The 21,066-nt window shown below is 36.6% G+C and overlaps 1 protein-coding gene and 1 non-coding gene across 2 annotated transcripts in view; one reads left to right on the top strand and one right to left on the bottom strand.

The window, feature by feature from the left end:
• Window positions 1-2,322: 2,322 nt before the first annotated feature.
• The window catches only part of TSBP1 (testis expressed basic protein 1), a 66,739-nt gene continuing 47,995 nt past the window's right edge, over window positions 2,323-21,066 (top strand). Inside the window, exons 1-7 of the mRNA XM_026448128.1 lie at window positions 2,323-2,335; window positions 4,091-4,177; window positions 5,279-5,311; window positions 6,131-6,163; window positions 14,280-14,300; window positions 14,808-14,828; window positions 19,245-19,334. Of these exons, the coding sequence (XP_026303913.1) occupies window positions 2,323-2,335; window positions 4,091-4,177; window positions 5,279-5,311; window positions 6,131-6,163; window positions 14,280-14,300; window positions 14,808-14,828; window positions 19,245-19,334 (298 nt within the window). The remainder of the gene's footprint in view (window positions 2,336-4,090; window positions 4,178-5,278; window positions 5,312-6,130; window positions 6,164-14,279; window positions 14,301-14,807; window positions 14,829-19,244; window positions 19,335-21,066) is intronic.
• LOC111528971 lies at window positions 16,965-17,067 on the bottom strand. The gene has a single exon (XR_002727224.1). It is a non-coding gene; the product is annotated as a U6 spliceosomal RNA (small nuclear RNA).

The raw sequence follows: 21,066 nt of genomic DNA, 5'->3' as shown, positions 1-21,066 counted from the left end.
GAGACGGGGTTTCACTATGTTAGCCAGGATGGTCTTGATCTCCTGACCTCATGATCCACCCGCCTCGGCCTCACTTTTTCTATTTTTATGTTGTTACTTATTGTCCTTTTGTTTCAACTCCAAGAACTCCCTTTAGCATTTCTTGCAAAGCTGGTCTCATGGTGATGAAATCCCTCAACTTTTGTCCTCACATGTCTTTATCTCCCCTTCATTTGTCATAGATAGCTTTGTCAAGTATAGTATTCATGGTTGGTATTTCTTTTTCTTTTAGTGCTTTAAATCTGTAACCCCACTCCCTCCTGACTTGCAAGGTTTCCATTGAGAACTCTGGTAATGGACTTATTGGAGATCTCTTATATGTGATGTTTCTTTCAGAATTCTTTGTGTTTGACCTTTGACAATTTGATTATAGTATATCTTGGAGTATGTCTTTTTTGAATTGAACTTGCTTGGGGTGCTTTGATCATCTTCAATCTGGATGTCCATATGCCTCTCAAGATTTGGAAAAGTTTCAGATAATATTCCATTGATTAAGCTTACTGCCCCTTCCTCTTTCTCTTCTTCTGGTACTTCCATAATTCATATATTTGTATGTTTGATGGGTTCCATAAGTATGCATAAAACACTTATGGAAAAATAATCTCAAAATTTTTGAGTGGAGCAACCTAAAACTAGAAGGCATCACTTTCCTCTTCAAGTGACTGACTTCTTAACCTAGAAATCACCACCACAGGATGCATATAAGACTGAAACAAAATGTGGCTTTGTGAATACAGTGTGGGCTTTGGAGTCAGAAACTGCCATTTGTTGGCTGGGTAACTTCTAGTGTCTCTCTCCATCTCAAAGAATTTCATTGTACAGTTTATTAGGGATTAAACAAGTTTGTGCTTATAAGGTACTCACTATAGAACTTTGTAGTCAATAGATGTGAGTATATATATAAGGTGTTTATTACTCTCCTTGTTCTCCACAGTGGCTTATGACATCCCATTTACTGGCTCACTCTTCCTAGCACCACAGACCTCTGGACTGGATTTCTTCTTGCTATCTAACTCCAACAATTTGGCTTCTTTTGTTCACCTTCATTTGTTTCAAGGCTCTTTTTTTAACTTTTAGTTCTAAGGGTACATGTAATTGTTTGTTATATGGGTAAATTGTGTGTTGTGGAGGTTTGGTGTACAGATTCTTTAGTCACCTGGGTAATAAGCAGAGTACCTAAGAGATATTTTTTCTCCCTCCTCCTAGCCTCCATCCTCAAGTGGGCCCCAGTGTCTGTTCCCCTCTTAGTGCCCATGTGTTCTTGTTGTTTAGCTCCCACTTATAAGCGAGAACATATGGTATTTGATCTTCTGTTCCTGCTTTAGTTTGCTTAGAATAGTGGTCTCCAGCTCCATCCATGTTGCTGCAGAGGACATGATCTCATTCTTTTTTATGGTTGTGTAGTATTCCATGGTGTATATGTACCACTTTTTCTTTATCTAGTCTGCCTCTTTTTAAATATAGACATTCTTCTCATTTTTAATTATCAAACATTTATAAAGTGACTATTTTGTGGAAGGTTCTCTGCCTCAACAGTTACAAAGATTAGGCCGGGGGGAGTGGCTCACACCTGTAATCCCAGCACTTTGGGAGGCTGAGGCGGTTGGATCACCTGAGGTCTGGAGTTCGACACCAGCCTGACCAACAGGGAGAAACCCCATCTCTACTAAAAATACAAAATTAGCTGGGCGTGGTGACACATGCCTGTAATCCCAGCTACTTGGGAGGCTGAGGCAGGAGAATCTATTAAACCCAGGAGGCAGAGGTTGCAGTGAGCTGAGACGGCACCACTGCACTCCTGCCTGGGCAACAAGAGTGAAACTCTGTCTCAAAAAAAAAAAAAAAGTTACAAAGATTAATGATATAGAATCTCTGGCCTTAAAAATCTCTGAAAAACTAGAAATAATTCTAGAGCCCACACAGAGTGAGTTCCCTTCCAGTATTCTGTACAAGTTCAAGGTCCTCCAAAGTATTCTTCAATCTTCTTCCTAGCCTTTTGATCCTCCTCTGCCTTTTCTCCTGCCTCGCTGATGTTCTAAGTCTCTGTTATGACACAGATTCCAGAACCTTCACAGGCCACACTCCCATCATTTGCTTAGGTCTGATCAATCTGCTCCACACAATTTCTCAGTGATCCTCTGCATCTCTGCCTACAAGGGCCTCCCTGACACCCAAGTTCATACTGCTCAGAAACAGTGAACTTGAGTTTTTCGTTTTATCTTGATCTCTCTCTGACAAAGAAATCCAAATGATGCGAGACCTGCTGAAGACAATACATGGAAAATGACAGTCTTGGGTATGGACTAACTCCCTCTTTGAGGCTTTCTTGACTCTAATGGTTCAGGAGTCTCCTCTTAGGGACTCAGGGACTTTAACACGACTGCTTTATCTTCCTTGCCTGCTTCCTTTTCAAATTCAATATTTTTTCTTTCAGTCTTATTGATTCCCCTGGAAGCCTGGGGGAAACAACCCACAGTTAACTAAGCTGTAGGCTGATCGTGCTGGTTTCTCCTTTGGTTTCTAGAGTTTAAACTGAACAAAGAAAATAACCATCCTCCATAGCACTAGGAAAATTCCTTAGCCCATTATCTCATTTCCTGTATATGGTCACTCTATAATCTACCTCAACTCAGAAATAATGATTTCCTCTCATTTTCACTATTAATGGGGGGGACCATCTTCTAACTGCCCTATAGACGGGGCATTTCAGACACTAAAGGAAGAAAGGGAGTATACAGTAGTACTGAGTACACCACCTAGTTATCCTTCCCTCCCCGATGAGTTATTTAAAACTAGGGAAAAAAAGTTCACATAATAGAGGCCATATTGATTACTTGCTGTTCATTTTAGTGGTACATTAGAAGAAAATCTCCAAAAGTTGATTTGGCAGGAGAATTTTCTCACAGGACCAAATACCTAGAAGACTTAGTAGAGAAATGCCTAATCTGCCCTGATGGAGGTGTGTTATTACATCTTGAGATGGATTCACCTATTGTTTGTTTGAAGTAGTCTTAATGTGGGTATAATCTACTTTCTTAGTCTTTCAGAGTTCAATATTCTTCAGAGTTTTTACTTTCACAGGGAGATTTATGGTTGGTTTTTTCTTCTTTCCTTCCTCTCTCTCTCTCTTTCTCTGTCTCTCTTCTTTTTGTCTCCCCCCAGATCCTTCATAGCCACTGCCCTTTATAACCATATGATACTAAGATTTTTCTTTCTTACGACTGCAAGACTCTATCTTATATCAATTGAATGCAAATCAATGACACAAAAACAAACACAAGTTAAGCAATCCCTGCATGTTTTATCCTACCAACCACAATAACAAACCTCGCAAATATCCATCTTATCATGAGGAGGTTGGCGAGTGATGACTGAAAGGTTTTCCTGTGATAAGAAATTTCTGTCCTTTGCTGTGGCTTTCATTAATAAAACCATTTTCAGTCAGCATCCTTTAGTCAGGGTGCTGAAAGTTTTTGATCACTCACTCATAAAAATGTTTTGAGTATACATTTCCTATGCAAGTATATTCATAAATGTTATTAATTCATAGCTATATGTATATATAGCTATATATACACATATATACATATCTAGCTATATATATACACACACACATATATAGCTATATATATACAGAAAATCTTACAACTTTAAAGGTATGAGTTAAAGTTACACAGAAAATAGAAGTTCTAATATTTTCCCCAGTGGATAGCTTCGTAGACCACTGATTCCCTTTAACATTCTTCCTGCCTGGGGAGTAAAGGGTTCAATTGAGGAGGAAATTTGTCAGATTGTTGACTCTAAACCAAGGGTACACAGCATCTGAGGTTCTTAGTATATGACCAAAGAATCAATGTAAGAGCTAAAAATGGGCAGGGGCGGGAATGTGAGGACAGCAATATGAGGCAAATAAATGAATAAAGGAGTTGAAGCAGCAGAAAGGGGAAAGAAAAAAAAGTCTATCTGGTGGATAGTAAGAGGTGATCAGAAGTTGTTTCTGGTAATTTCCTGGTCTAAATAAGCATGTTTACCGGTGAGTTTTTGTTTTCAGAAATAACTTTGGCTGTCATCCTGACTCTCCTGGGACTTGCCATCCTGGCTATTTTGTTAACAAGATGGGCACGACATAAGCAAAGTGGTGAGTAATAATGAGTCAAAACGAAGATTTCCTGTGAAAACCACAGAGGGAGGGATGCCAAGATTCAGTCTGAGTTCATCTCTACTTATCAAACAGCTAGAGACTTTGCCAATATTCTGGGAATCTGTTTCAATACTTGAGTCAAAGAATCTCTGACCTAGTAGTGATTCTCCCTGCACTTTTAACTCCCAAAGTTTACATTATCAATAATGTCAAACAAAAAATCACAGATAGGCTGGGTGCGGTGGCTCAGGCCTGTAATCCCAGCACTCTGGGAGGCTGAGGCGGATGGATCACAAGGTCAGGAGTTCGAGACCAGCCTGACCAACATGGTGATATCCCGTCACTACTAAAAATACAAAAATCAGCTGGGCGTGGTGGGAGGCAACTGTAATCCCAGCTGCTTGGAAGACTGAGGCAGGAGAATTGTTTGAACCCAGGAGGCGGAGATTGCAGTGAGCTGAGATCACACCACTTCACTCCAGCCTGGGTGACAGGGCAAGACTCCATCTCAAAAAAAAAAAGAAAAGAAATCACAGATAGAGTTTAGCAAAAGTAGTAAGAATACTTTAAAAGAAAATTACCTGAGCTCCAAGGGAAATTACCTGAGTTTAAAAAATGAATAAATAAATAAAAGTGAGAAGACAGTAAGTTGGTAAACACCAATATCTAGTATTATATAATAAGAATTGGAGACTTCTAGTGACTTAATTTGGGGAGATGATAAGAAGAGACAAATACGGAGTAGTACTTGTCGATGAAACAGAGATGGAGCTCATAAAAGCTAAGACCTATTTCTATGCCACAAGGTCCCTCTTTCCTGGATTTTTCTATTTCTCTCCCACAACTTTCTAATTAGCTATATTCCCTCCGTTTCCCACCCTCAATGCCTGTGAGCCCTCAAAGCATAGGTATTGTGAAAAGACAGATAAAAACAGGGCTGATGGGAGATGTGGAAAATGGGTGAGAACAATAATGCATTATATCAGGAGGACCACCTTGGGAGACAAGAAGCACAGCTTAGAGTAACGAGAGGTGGATCAGAGGAAGAACACTTCTCACAAGTAACTAATAAAAACATTTTGCCTAATTCTTCCACAGAAATGTATGTCTCCAGATACAGTTCAGAACAAAGTAAGTACTTATGAGAAAAAGAAATACAGTAAGTATTTATAGAATTTTCACAAGTCAAGAATGAAATTTGTCTTGTTTACAGTTGTGTTTCCAGAACCTTGCATAGTGCACCATTGCATGAACTGAACTGCTTCTAAGTGACTGGGAGAAATCTACCAGAGGTTTCTGAGCAGTACTGAATGCTAAACTGGAGTTGGGGAGAATTAATACTGGGTAGGCCCACATAATTCTGAGGCCCTCTTCAGATGTTTCCTGTGGTCTGAGAGCAACAATAGAGATACTAACCCATGGAAATAGCAAACTCCTCAGGCACTGAAGCAGATGGTTCAGTAAAAAGCCTAAATCTATTCGTGAAGAGGGTCTTAGTAAGGTGGCTGGACAGAAAAATCTAACGTATCCTAGAATAACGAGAGTGAACACAGTTAAGGTAATTATGATTGAAGAGTACCAACTTCAGGATGTGAAGAAGACTTTCCATGGAAAGGTCTGGAGAGATGCCAAAGTTGCTAAGAAAGATAGCACAGGATTGGCATAAGGCAAAAAATAGGAGACTAGCTGCTGAAATATCAAGAGGTAAAAGAAACTTTGAAATTCCTTCTGACTATCATTTAGCTTGGCTAATATTATAAAACTGATGATTGGCACAGTCACTTATCATCATCAGTTCCTGCAACTTATGCATAATTCCTAGTTCCTGCAAAGTAAATTAATTCACATCATTATTCACCATTAGGAGTTCATGTTTACATTAGTTCTCAGAGTCTTAAATAAAGCCTCATAATCAAGAAGAAAAATCATGTGCTCTCCCTTTTTTTCTAGGTGCTAGACTTCTGGACTATGAGGATGGTAGAGGTAAATAGATTAGGAACTACTAGAGTGTTAATGAAGGAATACACTCTTTAGAGAGTGAATCAATTCATCTTCCTTTGAGCATGATTTGTTGAGTCAGTATATCTTTCGTTGTTATAATATCCAAATGCTTATCACTCCTCTCTCTCTCTCTCTCAAGAAAAATTGTGCATTTTTCTCAGAAAAGGTAAATAATTCTCCTTCTTAAGACCATCAGAAGAATTCATTTCTATCTTCTGTTTACCCCCAACATATTAGAAAGGTTAAGGAACCTCTCCGAAACAATTTTCTGGATGTTTAAAATGTGGATAAAATGAATATGAAATGGAATAGTATATGTGAAAATACCCTTTGAAAGCCATACAGTGTAAGAGGTAAAAAAAAAAAAGCTTATTCCAATTTAAGAAGACGAAATTTATGCTCAAAAGATTGAGACTTACTCAAGTTCACCTAGCTGAGGAAGGAGCTGGATATCAAATTCAGGTTTTGAAATGTTGTAGTTATGAGACGACAGCAATGTCCTGTCTACTTTTTTGAGGGAACACACCAGTACCACTAATTTCAATGTACCATGGCTATCCCTAACCCTCACGCCCCAACACTCAATGTTCTCTTTCAATATCCACTCTCTAGGGTTGCCTATAGATGTTCCCTCAGCTCTCTTTCTTTCTCTCTCTCTGTCTCTCTTTCTCTCTCTCTTTCCTTCCCTCTTTCTCTCTCTGACTAGTCCTATCTCCAGAACTCAACAAGTACCACTAGAGCTACCTCTCATTCTTGTTGGAAGCCACTAAAGTTGTCCACACCAGGCCCACCAGCTACACCAGAACTATAAGGTTATGAGATTGTGGATGTAGAAATAATTACACACACACACATACACACACATACTACAAGCATATAGATCCCGGGGAGTTGAGGAAAGAAAACAGAAAGTAACTCAGTCACTTCTCTTGCTGTCCGTGCCCCACACTTGGACTTTTCGTCCATCCTTCTTCTTACCTCTATGATTCATCTATCATGAACAAGAGCGAGGAGCAAAGTGCTGTGGCATTCCCTGTTTATTTTCTGAAATGGAACCTAAAGAAAATGGGAATATCTGGGAAACCAGCAAATCTTTTAGTAGTTGGATTGAGACTAATGTTAAACGTTTTTTGTTTGTTTGAGTCTCACACTGTCGCCCGCGATCTCGGCTCACTGCAAGCTCCGCCTCCCGGGTTCACGCCATTCTCCTGCCTCAGTCTCCCGTGTAGGTGGGACTACAGGCGCCTGCCACCGTGCCCGGCTAAATTTTTTGTATTTTTAGTAGAGATGAGGTTTCCCCGTGTTAGCGAGGATGGTCTCCATCTCCTGACCTCGTGATCCGCCCGCCTCGGCCCCGCAAAGTGCTGGGATTACAGGCGTGAGCCACCGCGCCCGGCCAAGTCCCAGTTCTTTCAAGTAGGGGAAATTTTGGAGCTGAAGAGTGCAATGACTAAACTTAAAAAAAAAAAAGAGAGAATAGAGAGCTTCCAAGATAATGGATCAAGTACAAGAAAGAATAAGAGAAGTCAAAGACCAATCATTTAAAATTATCCAGTCAGAGTACAAAAAAGAAACACAAAGCTAACTTTTTCGTTATTGGAGTCTCAGAGGAAAAGAGAAATAAAATAGAATAAATGCTTATTTAAGGCATAATTGCTAAAAACTTTCCAAATCTGTAAAGAGATATAGACATCTGGATACATGGAACTCAAAACTCTCCAATCGTATTTAACCCAAAGAAGTCTTCTCCAAGACATTATGTCAAATTGTCAATAATCAAAGTTAAAGAGAGAATCTTGATAAAAGCATATCACATTTAAAGGTACATCAAAAGGATATTAGCACTTCTATGCAGACATTTTCTAGGCCAGTACATAGTGGGATGATATATTCAATTTGCTGAAAGAAAAAAACTGCCAACCAATAACGCTTTACCCGTAAAGCTGTTTTTCAGATATGAGAAAGAGATTGTCTTTATCAGACAAACAAAAGCTGAGGGAGTTTATCACCAATAGATCTGCCTTACAAGAAATGCTAGAGAATGTACTTCAAGCTGAAATGAAAGGCCAATAAATTAGTAAAATGGAAACATATCCAAGTACAAAATTCACTGGTAAGGTAAATATACAGTCAATTCAGAATATTATAATACTGTAATGATGGTGTATAAATCACTTTTAATGCTAATACAAAAGTTAAAAGACAAAAATATTAAAAATATATAATTTGTTAATGGATATACAATTTTTTAAATGTAAAATTTTGACACTGAGAATGTAAAAAGTAGGAAGAATAATATGTAGAGTTTTTGTATGCAGTCTATTTTAAGCTATTATTAGCTAATATTATTTTAAGCTAATAATAGCTTAAAATAGACTGTTGAAACCATGTTTTATGTAAGCCTATGGTAACCACAAACCAAAAACCTATACTAGATACACAAAACAGAAAGATATTAAAGCATACCACTACAGAAAATCAGCAAATCACAAAGAAAGAAAGGAAGAAAGGATATACAAAACAGCCAGAAAACAACCAAGGAAATAGCTATATTAAGTCCTTAACTATCAATAATTACTTGAACGTAAATGGATTAAATTTCCTAATGAAAAGACATAGGGTAGCTAAATGTATTTAAAAACAAGCTGCAACTATATATGCTGCCTATAGCAGACACACTCCAGCTCTAAGGATACACATATAATGAAAGCAAAGGGATGAAAAAAAGATGCCCCATGCAAATGGAAAACAAAAGAGGGTAGGGGTGGCCATACTTATATCAGGCAAAATAGACTTTTAGTCAAAAATTATAACAAGAGACAAGAAGGTCATTGTATAATTATAAAGGGGCCAATTCGTCAAGAGGATATAAAAATTATAAGTACATATGCACATAATGTCAGAGCACCTAAATATATAAAGCAAATATTAACATAACTGAAGGGAAAAATAGACAGCAATGTAATAATAGTAGTGGACTTCAGTAACCCATTATCAACTATGAATAGATCATCCACACAGAAAATTAATAAGAGAGAAAATAAAGTTACCAAGAATACACAATAGGGAAAGGATAAATGTTATTGGGAAAACTGGATATTCACACGCAAAAAAAGAAAGAAATTGGCCTTTATCACATACTATACACAAAGATCAATTCAAAATTGATTAAAGACTTTAATGTAAGACTTGACACCGTAAAACTCCTATAATAAAACAGGGAAAAGCTCCATGACATTGGTCTTTGCAAGTTTTTTTATATGACACCAAAAATACAGTAACAAAAGCAAAAATAAGTGGTATCTCATCAAACAAAATTGTTTCTGAACAACAAAGGAAACAATCAACAAAATGAAAGCCAACTCACAGAATGGGAGGAAATATTTACAAACCATATATCTGAATAAGTGGTTAATATTTGTCTTAATCTGTTTCAGTTGCTTATAGCAATATCCGAAACTGGGTAATTTATAAAGAAAAGAAATGTGTGATTATTTCTTACAGTTATGGAGGATGGAAAGTCCAAGGCTGAGGGGGCACATGTGGTGAAAGCCTTCTTGCTGGTGGGGACTCTCTGCAGATTCCTGAAGTGGTACAGGGCATAACATGGCAAGGTGGCTAACATGCTATGATTAGGTCTTTCCTCTTCTTATGAAGCCACCAGTTCCACTTGCGTGATAACTCATTAATCCATTAGTGGATTAATCCATTTATGTGGGTAGAACCCTCACGATATAATCACCTCTTTAAGGCCTCACTTCTCAATGCTGTCACATTGAGGATTAAGTTTCAACATGAGTTTTGGAGGGGACATTCAAACCACAGCAATATCCAAAATATATAGGGAACTCATACAACTCAAAAGCAAGATACAACTCAAAATACAGCTCAAACAAACTGATTTTAAAATGGACTAAGGACCTAAATACAGGTTGGTTCACTGCACAAAGGGCTAAGGGAATTGAAATGCCCAGCAGTGTCTCTGGGGTGGGGCTACATTCACCTGGAGGAAGGAACACCTTTTCCTAATATGCACCAAAGCAACCTGTAGGCTACTGGAGGCCTTGGACAGCCAGGGAGGGATTTTTGGGTAGTTCATTTTTGTGTGGTTGACAGGGTTGACAGCAAACAAAGTGACTCAGTTACTTTCTCTTTTCTTTCCTCAACTCTCTGGGATCTATATACTTGTTGTGTGTGTGTAATTATTTCCACATCCACAATCTCATAACCTTATAGTTCTGGTGTAGCTGGTGGGCCTGGTGTGGACAACTTTAGTGGCTTCCAATAACAATGAGAGGTAGCTCTAGTGGTCTCAGAGAAGACATACAGCCAACTAATAAATAAATATAAAGGTGCCCAACATCACTAATCATCAAGGAAATGCACCTCACACCAGTTAGGATGCATTGAAAAAGTCAAGGGATAACAAGTGTTGGCAAGGATATGGAGAAAAGGGAACCCTGTATACTGCTGTTAGGAATATAAATTAATACAGCCATTATGGAAAAGAGTATTGTGGTTCCTCCAATAAATTAAAAATAGAACTACCATATATTCAGCAATGCCACTTCTGGGCATATATTCAAAGGAAATAAAAATCATTATCTTGAAGAGATATTTGCATGCCCATATTCACTGCAGCATTATTTACAATACCCAGGATACAGGAATAAACTAGGTGTCCATCAGTGGATGAATGGATAAAGAAAATGTATATACAGACACAGACACACACACACACAGACACACACACACACACACACACACACACACACTGGAACATTATTCAGCCTTAGGAAAAGAAAGAAATCTTGCCATTTGTGACAACATGGATGAACCTGGAAGACCTTAGGCTAAGTATAATTAGCCAGACACAGAAAGACAAATGCTACACGATCTCATGTATACATGGAACCTTAAAAAGTTGAACTCAGAGAGCAGAAAGGTGACTACCAGAGGTTGCGGGATGGAAGAAATGGGCAGAAGTTGGCCAAAGGGTACAAACTTGCAGTTTTATGACGAATACATTATGCAGACCCAATGTACAGCATGGTGACTATAATGTATTGTATACTTGAAATTTACTAAGAGAGTAGGTTTTACATATGCTCATCACAAAATGAAAAATAAAAGTAAGTATGTGAAGTGGTAGATACATTAATTAACTCAATTGTGGCAATCATTTCACAATGTATACATATAGTAGAATCACACATTGTATACCTTAAATATATATAATTTTTATAATTACACTTCAATAAAGCTAAAGAAAAGAAAAAATAATCTGAGTAGTCAAGAGAAATTCACCATTCCAGATCTCACAAATGCTAACTACTCATTGTTCCTTTCTTAATATGAATGTTAAGAAATCAAGGAATAAATTCTTAAAAGTTCATCACATTAAGGTATGAAGTGTGCAATAAAATTCCAAGGGTACAAAGAAATGCTGCTGTTGTCTACTGCTGTCATTTACATCTCAGATTTCTTGGGAAAAAACCTCTTCAGTAACAGTCCACCAGAACACCAGATTTAACCAGTGCAAGAAGCTACCTCAATGTTAGGAATTTAAGGGTACACAGAAAAATAAATAAATAAAACTATACACCATAGGAAGGGAGGAGAATTAACATGTACTCAGCACCTATTATGTGTTAGTCACTCTGGTGGGCATTTTTTTCATTTTATTAATATTTAATATCTAGAAACAACCCTGTCAACCACACAAAGATGAACTACCCAAAAATCCCTCCCTGGCTGTCCAAGGCCTCCAGTAGCCTACAGGTTGCTTTGGTGCATATTAGGAAAAGGTGTTCCTTCCTCCAGGTGAATGTAGCCCCACCCCAGAGACACTGCTGGGGATGTCAATTCCCTTAGCCCTTTATGTGGTGGACCAACCTATATAATTATAGCACACATATCCTGAAGATACATGAAAGGCATCTCGTTCTTAGCATGTCTAAAACTCAAGCCCTAATCCCTTCTATCCACTGGTGCTGGCACCTGTATTCACTTAATTGCTCAGATCATCTACCTTGGAATTATATTTAACTCCTTTCCTATTCTCTTCATCCAATCCACCATCAAATCCCACCTCCGATGCTTTCAAATTATACTCCAAATCAAACCACTTTCCACCACCATGACAATCCTTGCCCTAACACCAATATCTCTTGCCTCCTACTTTGTTTCCTTGATACTCTTCTTGCCTTTCTTATAGTCTATTCTCCTCACCACAGTCAGGGAGATCCTTAATAAGTAACTCTTAAATGAATAAAGTGATTTACTATTGTTATCCCTAACTTACATAAGAGAAACTTCTGCTTGAAAAACAGCAATGACTTGCCCAAGGTCACAGGACTTGCAATTGACAACCTGGATAGGAATTTAGAATTGGCTAGTTCCAAATTTTAGGCAGAGAGTTTAGTCTTATATAATTTAGTAATATCTTAATTTTTAATTTCCTGTTTACAGATCGTTAGTGTACAGCCTACAATCTTAGTATCTTTCTAATCCGGGCTCCCTTGCATTCTTAGGGAAAAACTTGAATCAGTAAACATTTTATTGCTGTTTTAATAAGTCACACTTTAAAATTCATAAACTCAAATGACTCTTTCTATGACTTTTCAGTCCCCCTAACATAACCTATAAATTTCAGTCATCCTAAGTTTCTAGGTTCCCAAACTCTACTAGTCTTCCCTCTATTATTTCTAAACATAGGAATATAAATGTACTGGTCAACTTGAGACTACAGAGATCTTCTGGCAGGAAGATACTAACATTAGGTAAGGTCATTATGTTAGTTTAGGTACATGAAATTTAGTACTCAAAGTTTAGTTTAACTTAAATATATCACATATAAAAGCTGCCATGGTTATTCCAAAATTTTTTTGAAATTAAATTTATTCTTAGTATTTTTCTAGCAAATGTAAGTGCAGCACATGAAAGTTTTTATAACAAATTTCAAGTGCAGCATATTAAAGTATTAAGCATCTCAATAATATTTTTCATTTTTGTAGCAACTCTATTAACATCTTGATGTAGTTTCCTTCTTTTTTTTTTTTGAGACAGAGTCTTGCTCTGTGGGCCAGGCTGGAGTGCAGCAATGATCTCGGTTCACTGCAATCTCCGTCTCCCAGGCTCAAGCAATTCTCCTGCCTCAGACTCCCGAGTAGCTGGGATTACAGGAGTGCACCACCATGCCCAGCAAATTTTTGTATTTTTAGTAGAGACAGGATTTCACCATGTTGGCCAGGCTGGTCTCGAACTCCTGACCTCAGGTCCACCCACTTTGGCCTCCCAAAGTGCTGGGATTACAGGCGTGAGACACCGTTTTTAAAATCTCCATAGAACCATGAGAAACAAGTAACATTATTATAAAACAGAGAATGTGTTTTGTACTTGATTCCCACCAGAATGACTACCAAGTATGGAAGAAGAGCACTCATTTTCAGCAAAGAAGCTGAAAAAAAATACCGTTGTCTTTACATTTCTAAGTAGATCTTTAACTATACTTTAGTGAAATATCAAATGATATTATGATTCAACATAATTTAAATCAACTACAAAGTATCAATATTACTATTTGCTTTTACACTTTCATGAAAACAACAGTGATAATATGACTAGTTTTTCATGTAATTTGCTTTGTCTCTAGATTTCTTAGAAAGTCTGTTTCCATGACATCACTAAGAAACAAGTTTTAGATCATAGGATGCACATTCAATCGCAATCAATATACACATTTGTATTCATTATAATTTGCCATATTGTCGTTGAACTTGAATTCTCAATCAGCTGAGTAAATATTTTACCATTCCTTCTTTTATTTGACCTCAACTTACCTTATAACTATATTCTTTTGTTTTAATGTTTGCATGCATAGTTTGTCATTTCTTCTCACTACATGTATTTACCTTAATCTTTGCCTGGTTTTTTATGTCATTAAACTTACAAATTCAGCCATGAGGAGATTTTGTCTCCAGTTTCCTGCCTAACTGGGTATTTGAGGGTGTTGATTGGGTAATCCTCTGTAGTGATACCAAAACTACAGGAATAGAATATCCAAATTGATTTTTCTTTCTTTTGTTTGTGTTTTCAGAGGGATCCAAAAGAGACTACAGTAAGTATTATCTTGTTTCTCAACAAAAATGCGCTTCCTATTAGTAACATTTCCCTAGATTGTAAACGCTTTGGAGGAAAGAGAAATCCTGTCATATGTCAAGTCATGTGAATACTAAGCAATAGATAAAGTTTTCTAGTGCTGGTTTAGAGTGATCTGGCTGGGAGAAAAGGAAAACAATAGAAGAAGTGATGAGCAAGAGAAAAGGAAAGCAATAAAGATAAAAGGGAGAGAGAGAAGAAAATAGAGAGGGGAAAAAGGGAGGGAGGAATTAGGGCAGTAGGAATGGCATCTGCCTACTAAAAATTAAACCCATTTGTAGAGATGGAAAGCATATGCAGTAGCTGGTGGGAGTGGCCATCAGTACCCATCACTAGATCAGTGATGACTCCCAGGGCCTAGGCTTTAACTCCTGACAAGGGGGTAACAGCAACTGAAGCTCATATGCAAAGATTAGGGATCCAAATGCTTATGATTCACCGCATGTTTTCTGTGTGTGTATTTTAGCACCATCAACCAACTCTGTAGGTAAGTGCTTTGTGGTTTTCTTTCAATTCTACTGTCATCTGGTTTGCAAGCCATATTGTTTCTGTATTTTTTCTCTTTTAAGAAAGATTTTAAAATTAAGTATAAAAATAATTAACACTTGTATATCCACACCTTACATGTGACATATTGATAATATTCTTGTCATATTTCTCAACTTATTATAGACATATTCCACTCCCTTGTTCCCAAAGGCTTATTAATATACTTTAAATATTTAAGTCTATTTATATATATTTATAGTCTCTACCGATCACTGAACAAAATGTAGTATTATTTTTTAGATGTTTAATTTTACAAAAAATGGCATCTGTCTGATAGTATCGTTGTGGTTTGCATTTTTCTCTCAAAATGTAATTTTGAAATCCAGGTTATACACTTTGTTGAACAATATTCCACCCTATGAATATACAATATTTTTCTATTATTTTCTCCTACCAATGCATTCTCAATGTTTCCGGTTTCTGCCATCACAAATAATGCTGCAAAGATAGTCCTTAAGTAGATGGAAAAGAGTTTATCCAGGGTACATACCCTGAAGTAGGATTAGTGATCACATTGTATATGAGCATTTACGTAATTTATGCATAGTTTAAATCTTACTAGCTATTAATGAATTAAGCTCCTTGGTAGTTACATAGAGGCATACAGAAATAAATAAAAGTTTCCAATTTCTCTGCATTAGTAACAATCCCAGATTTTGTCATGTTTTTCTATTATTGGCACTTGAATACATGTACAATTTTTAAAATCTGCATTCCCTGCTCACTCCTGAAATTGAGTATCTTCTCATAGGCTTACTAGCTAGTTAGGTTTCACTCTATATAAATTGCTTGTTCAGTTACTTTACTCTTTTATCTATCAGTTATTGATCTGTATTCTTTATTATGAAAGATCAACTTTTATATGTTATGTTAAATATTTGCAATTATATCCTCCAATTCTATCTCTTAGCTTTAAATTTTTATGGTGTCTCTTGACTTTTAGAAGGCCTCCACTCACTCTCCCCCAACATCACACAATTTATTGTAATAAAATTTGTCAATCTCTTGTTTTTAGAGTTTCTGCTTTTTTGTTTGTTTGGCCTTACCTCGGTATCACAAAGATTTTGTCTAATACTTTCTCTTAATAGTTTTTAAATTTCCCCTTCTGAATATAGGCCTTTAATCCAAATGGGGTTTTGTTAATTGTTTTTTGGTTTTGGTGAGTGATTTCAGAAATAATACAGGTGAGATCTAATTTTCCGCTCATCTGGAAAACCAACTAGGTGGATTTCTCATCTTGTTCCAACTAGATTTATTGACTGGTGTGTTCTTTCTTTGCTGATTTGTAATGCCATCTTCATCTTATATATTTGGTTTTTCCATGGATTTTATTTTCTGTTCCAGTGATCTTTTGTCTTTTACTGAACCAATACTACATTGCTTTCACTACTAAAACTGTGTAACATTTATTATTTAAAAACAGCACATTATCTTTGTTCTTTTTCAGAAATGTGTTGGCTATTCTTCGACCTTTTCTCTTACACAATAATTTTATAATTTCTCAAGATCCATAAGAGTAATATTAGGATTTCACTGAAATTTCATTGAGTCAGTAGATTAATTTGTAAAATCAGTTCTTCCCATGCATTAACATGGTTGCCTACTATTCAAATTTTCTCATATACCCTTCAATAATGTAATATAATTTTCTTCAGAAAGGTTTTGCATATCTTTTGTTGGATTAATTCTTACACAAATACTTGTTTTTTGTTTATGATGTGAATACTATCTCTCTATGTGGATTTTACAAATAATTATTGTTGGAATATAAATTATATGCTGTATATCTGGGAGTAGATTTTGTATCTAGCCACCCTGCTGTGCTCTTAGAGTTCTAATAACTTTTAGATTCTCTTGAATTCTATATGTAAAACATTATGTCAACTGCAAAATCTGATAATCTTGAGTTTCCTTTTCCAATTCTTAAAACGATTTTCTTCTCATAGCTTGGGCTATGTATATCTATGGGTAAAATTCCTTCACTTTACTTTTGCTTTATTTTTGTTCCTTTTTCTAGCTTGTTATATGAAACTCTTAATTATTTTCCAGACTTTATCTTCTTTTTTTATTTTATTTTTATATGGGACACTTCACAAATTTATGTGCCATCCTTGCACATGGGCCACACTAACCTTCTCTGCATCATTCCGATTTTAGGATATGTGCTACCAAAGCAGACGCTCTTATTTTCTAATATAAATATCTAAGTAACTTCTAAATGCTGCTGAAACTCATGTCCTCATATCCACTCATATCCTCATGACTACTTTTTGACTTAAATTCTACACTGTCTGATATAAACATTGTTCTAACAACTTTGTTTTAATTAGTATTTTCCTATTATACATATTTTTCATCCTTTTATTTTGAACCTTCAGAGTTTGTTTTTGTCGTGTGTCTTTTTTAAATGGCATATTACTTGACTTTGTTCATATTAACAATGTAAAATTTTCCATTCCCTAATAGATGAATTTAATTCATTTTATATTGCAGATTTATATATGTTTATCTAAATGCTTCCTTTTTTTTTTTTTTTTTTTTTTTTTTTGAGATGGAGTCTCACTCTGTCACCCAGGCTGGTGTGCTGTGGTGCAATCTCAGCTCACTGCAACCTCTGCCTCCCGGGTTCAAGCAATTCTTCTGCCTCAGCTTCCCGATTACCTGGGACTATAGGCGCCCACCACCATGCCCACCTAATTTTTGTATTTTTAGTAGAGACGGGGTTTCACCATATTGACCAGGCTGGTGTCGAACTCCTGACCTTGTGATCCCCCTGCCTCGACCTCCCAAAGTGCTGGGATTACAGGTGTGAGCCACCATGCCTGGCCAATGTCTCCAATTTATATTGTGTTTTCCACTTACAGTACTATACTTTGTTCTTTCATTTTTAAATCTTCTTTCCTACCTTCTACTGGTATATTAGATTTCCTTTACAAACAAGCCTGAATGACTTTCATATCACTTCTAACAACATTAGATTGACTAGAACTCAATCATATAGCCACACCTAACTACAAGGGAATTTTGGGGAAATAGTCTAACCATGTTGTATTAGTTTTCTATAGCTGCTCTAACAAATTACCACAAACTTAATGGCTTAAAACAACACAAATTTATTATCTATGAATTCCATAGTTTATAAATCTGTCATATATGTCTCACTGGACAACAATCAGGTTGTCAGCTAGACTGTATTCTTTCAGGATATTCTAGGAACAAATCTGTTTCCTTGCTTTTTCAGCTTCTAGAGGCTGACCACATTCCTTGGGTCATGGCTCCCTTCTTCTGTCTTCAAAGTGAACAAAAACAAATCAAGTCCTCACATCACATCATTCTGCCCTTCTTCCGTTGTAATACCTCTTTCTCTTTCTATCTTTCTCTCTTCTGTCTCCTGCTTCCACTCTTAAAAATCTTTGTGATTATATTGGGCCTACTCAGATATACCAAGATCATCACCCTACTTTAAGGTGAGCTGATTAGCAACTTTAACTTCACCTGCAATATTAATTCCCTTTTTCCATGTAACTTAACACATTAAACAGGAAGATAATCCCAGGTTCTTACAATGCATGAGGCCTGTGGCCTTGATTTCTGCTGGTGATCAGGTGTTTAAGACTCAGTCCTCCAATAAGATATCACATGGGTGGTGAAACTTCTCATTCATTACCAAGAATATGGGTTCCTTCTTGATATATTTTTCTTGAATATATTACTTCTCTTTTTAGTTTTCAAGTTCAGCTCTACTTTATAAACTTTAAAAACTACCGTGTTTAGAGTAGTCACTTAAAGGAGAGGATGAAATATCCCCCTCTATAGCAAGCACCCTTTCAGTAAGCCCTGAGGTTCTAAATACTTTCACTACTTTGACTCTTTAGCTTCTAATATTATTCAAAAACTTCCTGATTTGCTCTCTTGCTATTCTTCATCTCCATAGGGCACAAGTGAATTTTGGAAAGTGGAAACCCCTGTTGAAGCAGTTAGGTGGTAATTGTTTGGTGTAACAAAAAATATTTTCAAACAAAGGTGAAAAAAAGAAAATTAAGGGACAGAGGAAGAGGTGGAAGAAAGGTAGAGAAGGAAAGAACAAAGCAGCAGAATCACCAATGAAAGAAGACTTATAGGGACAGAAAAATGTCCATAGATTGAGAAGCTAGCAATCTCCAAAAATATTTTTATTGTTACTCACAAAAATTGAAAGACAGGTTGCATAGATCTTGTAGTCCCACCTTACCACAAAAGTATTGCAGTCCATATGTAGATACCTAGTTGCTCACCACATTGCATTGCAATTGATAACAGGAAATGAGTTGTGACTCATTTCTATCCTCTTTCCCACAACTTTTCTGCAATATAGTGTCTACGGCATCTAAGTTCTCCCTGGGACAAACAGAACTCATTCTTGTTTTGATGTGTTTTATTTTAGCACTGTCTCGATCAAGTATTGGTAAGTTCCTTTACTTTTCTTCAATTCTGCTGACATTTAGCCCCATTTAATCAAGAGGATATCTTCCTAAACTTCCCAGACTTCTTCACTGAAGCACAGCAGAAGCTTGAGCTTCACATTTATCCAATTTCTTTGTTCTTCATAACCAGACACCTCAATAATCAGTCAAAAGTAAATGCAAGTTTCTAGTGGTTTATTATGATGACACGAAGAGAGCAATTTCCAAACCTGAAGTGTTGGAAAAACAGAGTAAATAAAGAAGGATGAGAGCAAGAAATTAGTAAGAAAAATAAGGTGAGGATGAAGATACTATAGAATGAGGGATAAATGATATTAGCTGTGTCCTCAGAATTTCAAAGCTTTGCATGGCTAGCCGGAAAGAGCAGCCTTCCCTGAGGCATCCCCAAGTCAGGCTGGCAGCAACGGAAGAGATGGCTAATTCCCTGTCTCCCTGAGCTGCAACTGACACTAAGGGTTTGGTGCTCCCAGGTGTTCTTGGTTCTGATACTTATCCCTGTCCTGTCCCCTGCCAAAAAAAAAGAAAGAAATGGATAGTTTTTGAGCCAGACAACCATATGAATTTTTTGTTTGTATTCATTTTTAGGACAGCAAGGGGGAAATTTTCATATTTCCAAATTCTAAGTCTCTTTGGCGTGTCACAGAACTAAAGAACATTCCCTAACCCTGCTGAGCTCTTGTCCCTCACCTCCTTCTCCTTCCCCATCATTGAGCGTTTTGTCTAAAATTAATGAGACCTTCAAAGAATGAGAAGTCCACTGATTAAAGAATAAAGAGAGGATTAAAATGGTTTTAGCTGGCAATCACAGTTTCAGCAAAACAATAATAGCTTCATTAACTTAGGAATAGGAGGCAAGAAGAGAGAGGTTTGTGAAGAGACCAGGGAATGGGAGTAGGGGACAAGGAGAGGGTTGTAATTAAAGTGGGTCGTGTTCCTTGACTATTTACAGATATTACACATGAGGAAAACATGAAGTTTAAAGATATTATTTAACTTGACCAAAGGCATATAGCTAGTAAAAGAGTAAAACTGAGGTTCTAAACACTGGCCTTTGGACTCCAAGTCCTGAGCTTGTCCAGCTACCCCCAGGACATCATTAAATATATTTACTCTTCTAATCCAAAGTATTCTTTGGAAACAAAATGTTTGTTCCAAGGAATTTAGAAAATTATGCATATGTTAAAAATATATTACTTCAATTTTTAAAATGTAATTTGAAAATCTTAAAATGCAAATTAATATACAATATCAGAATTAGTATGCTAATCCAATACTGTGCCATAACCTTATCCCATGAATAAGGCTGTTTTATTGTATATATAACTGTTAACAGGTGCCCTTAGAAAGCTATTAAGCTCAATATTTTATTACTTTTATGATTAAAACATGTTTTATCTAGTTTTGCTTTGTTTTCATCTAACTTAAAGAAAGGGTAAAACATTTGGGGGTTGAAACATGCTAAACAATAAACTCAAATCTTCAATTTATCCAGCAAAATCTGCAGGGGACCCATGTGAGACAGGCTTGCCATAAAAACCCTCCAAAGGGGAAATTTCGAGCATTGCAGCTGCTATGCCTAAGACAATATAAGTATTGTCAATATAACAATATAAGTATTTCATAGACAGCATAGATTCTAGTGAGGTAAGGCAGAAAATAAACACGTAAGCAAACAAATACGATAATTTCCCTTTCTAGATTAATTCCTACTAT

The sequence above is a fragment of the Piliocolobus tephrosceles genome, chromosome 5, assembly GCF_002776525.5.
Source record: "Piliocolobus tephrosceles isolate RC106 chromosome 5, ASM277652v3, whole genome shotgun sequence".
In the NCBI taxonomy this organism is placed as follows: Eukaryota; Metazoa; Chordata; class Mammalia; order Primates; family Cercopithecidae; genus Piliocolobus; species Piliocolobus tephrosceles.
The sequence above is the reverse complement of the archived record's forward strand: the minus strand, read 5'-3'. Positions and strand labels throughout refer to the sequence as shown.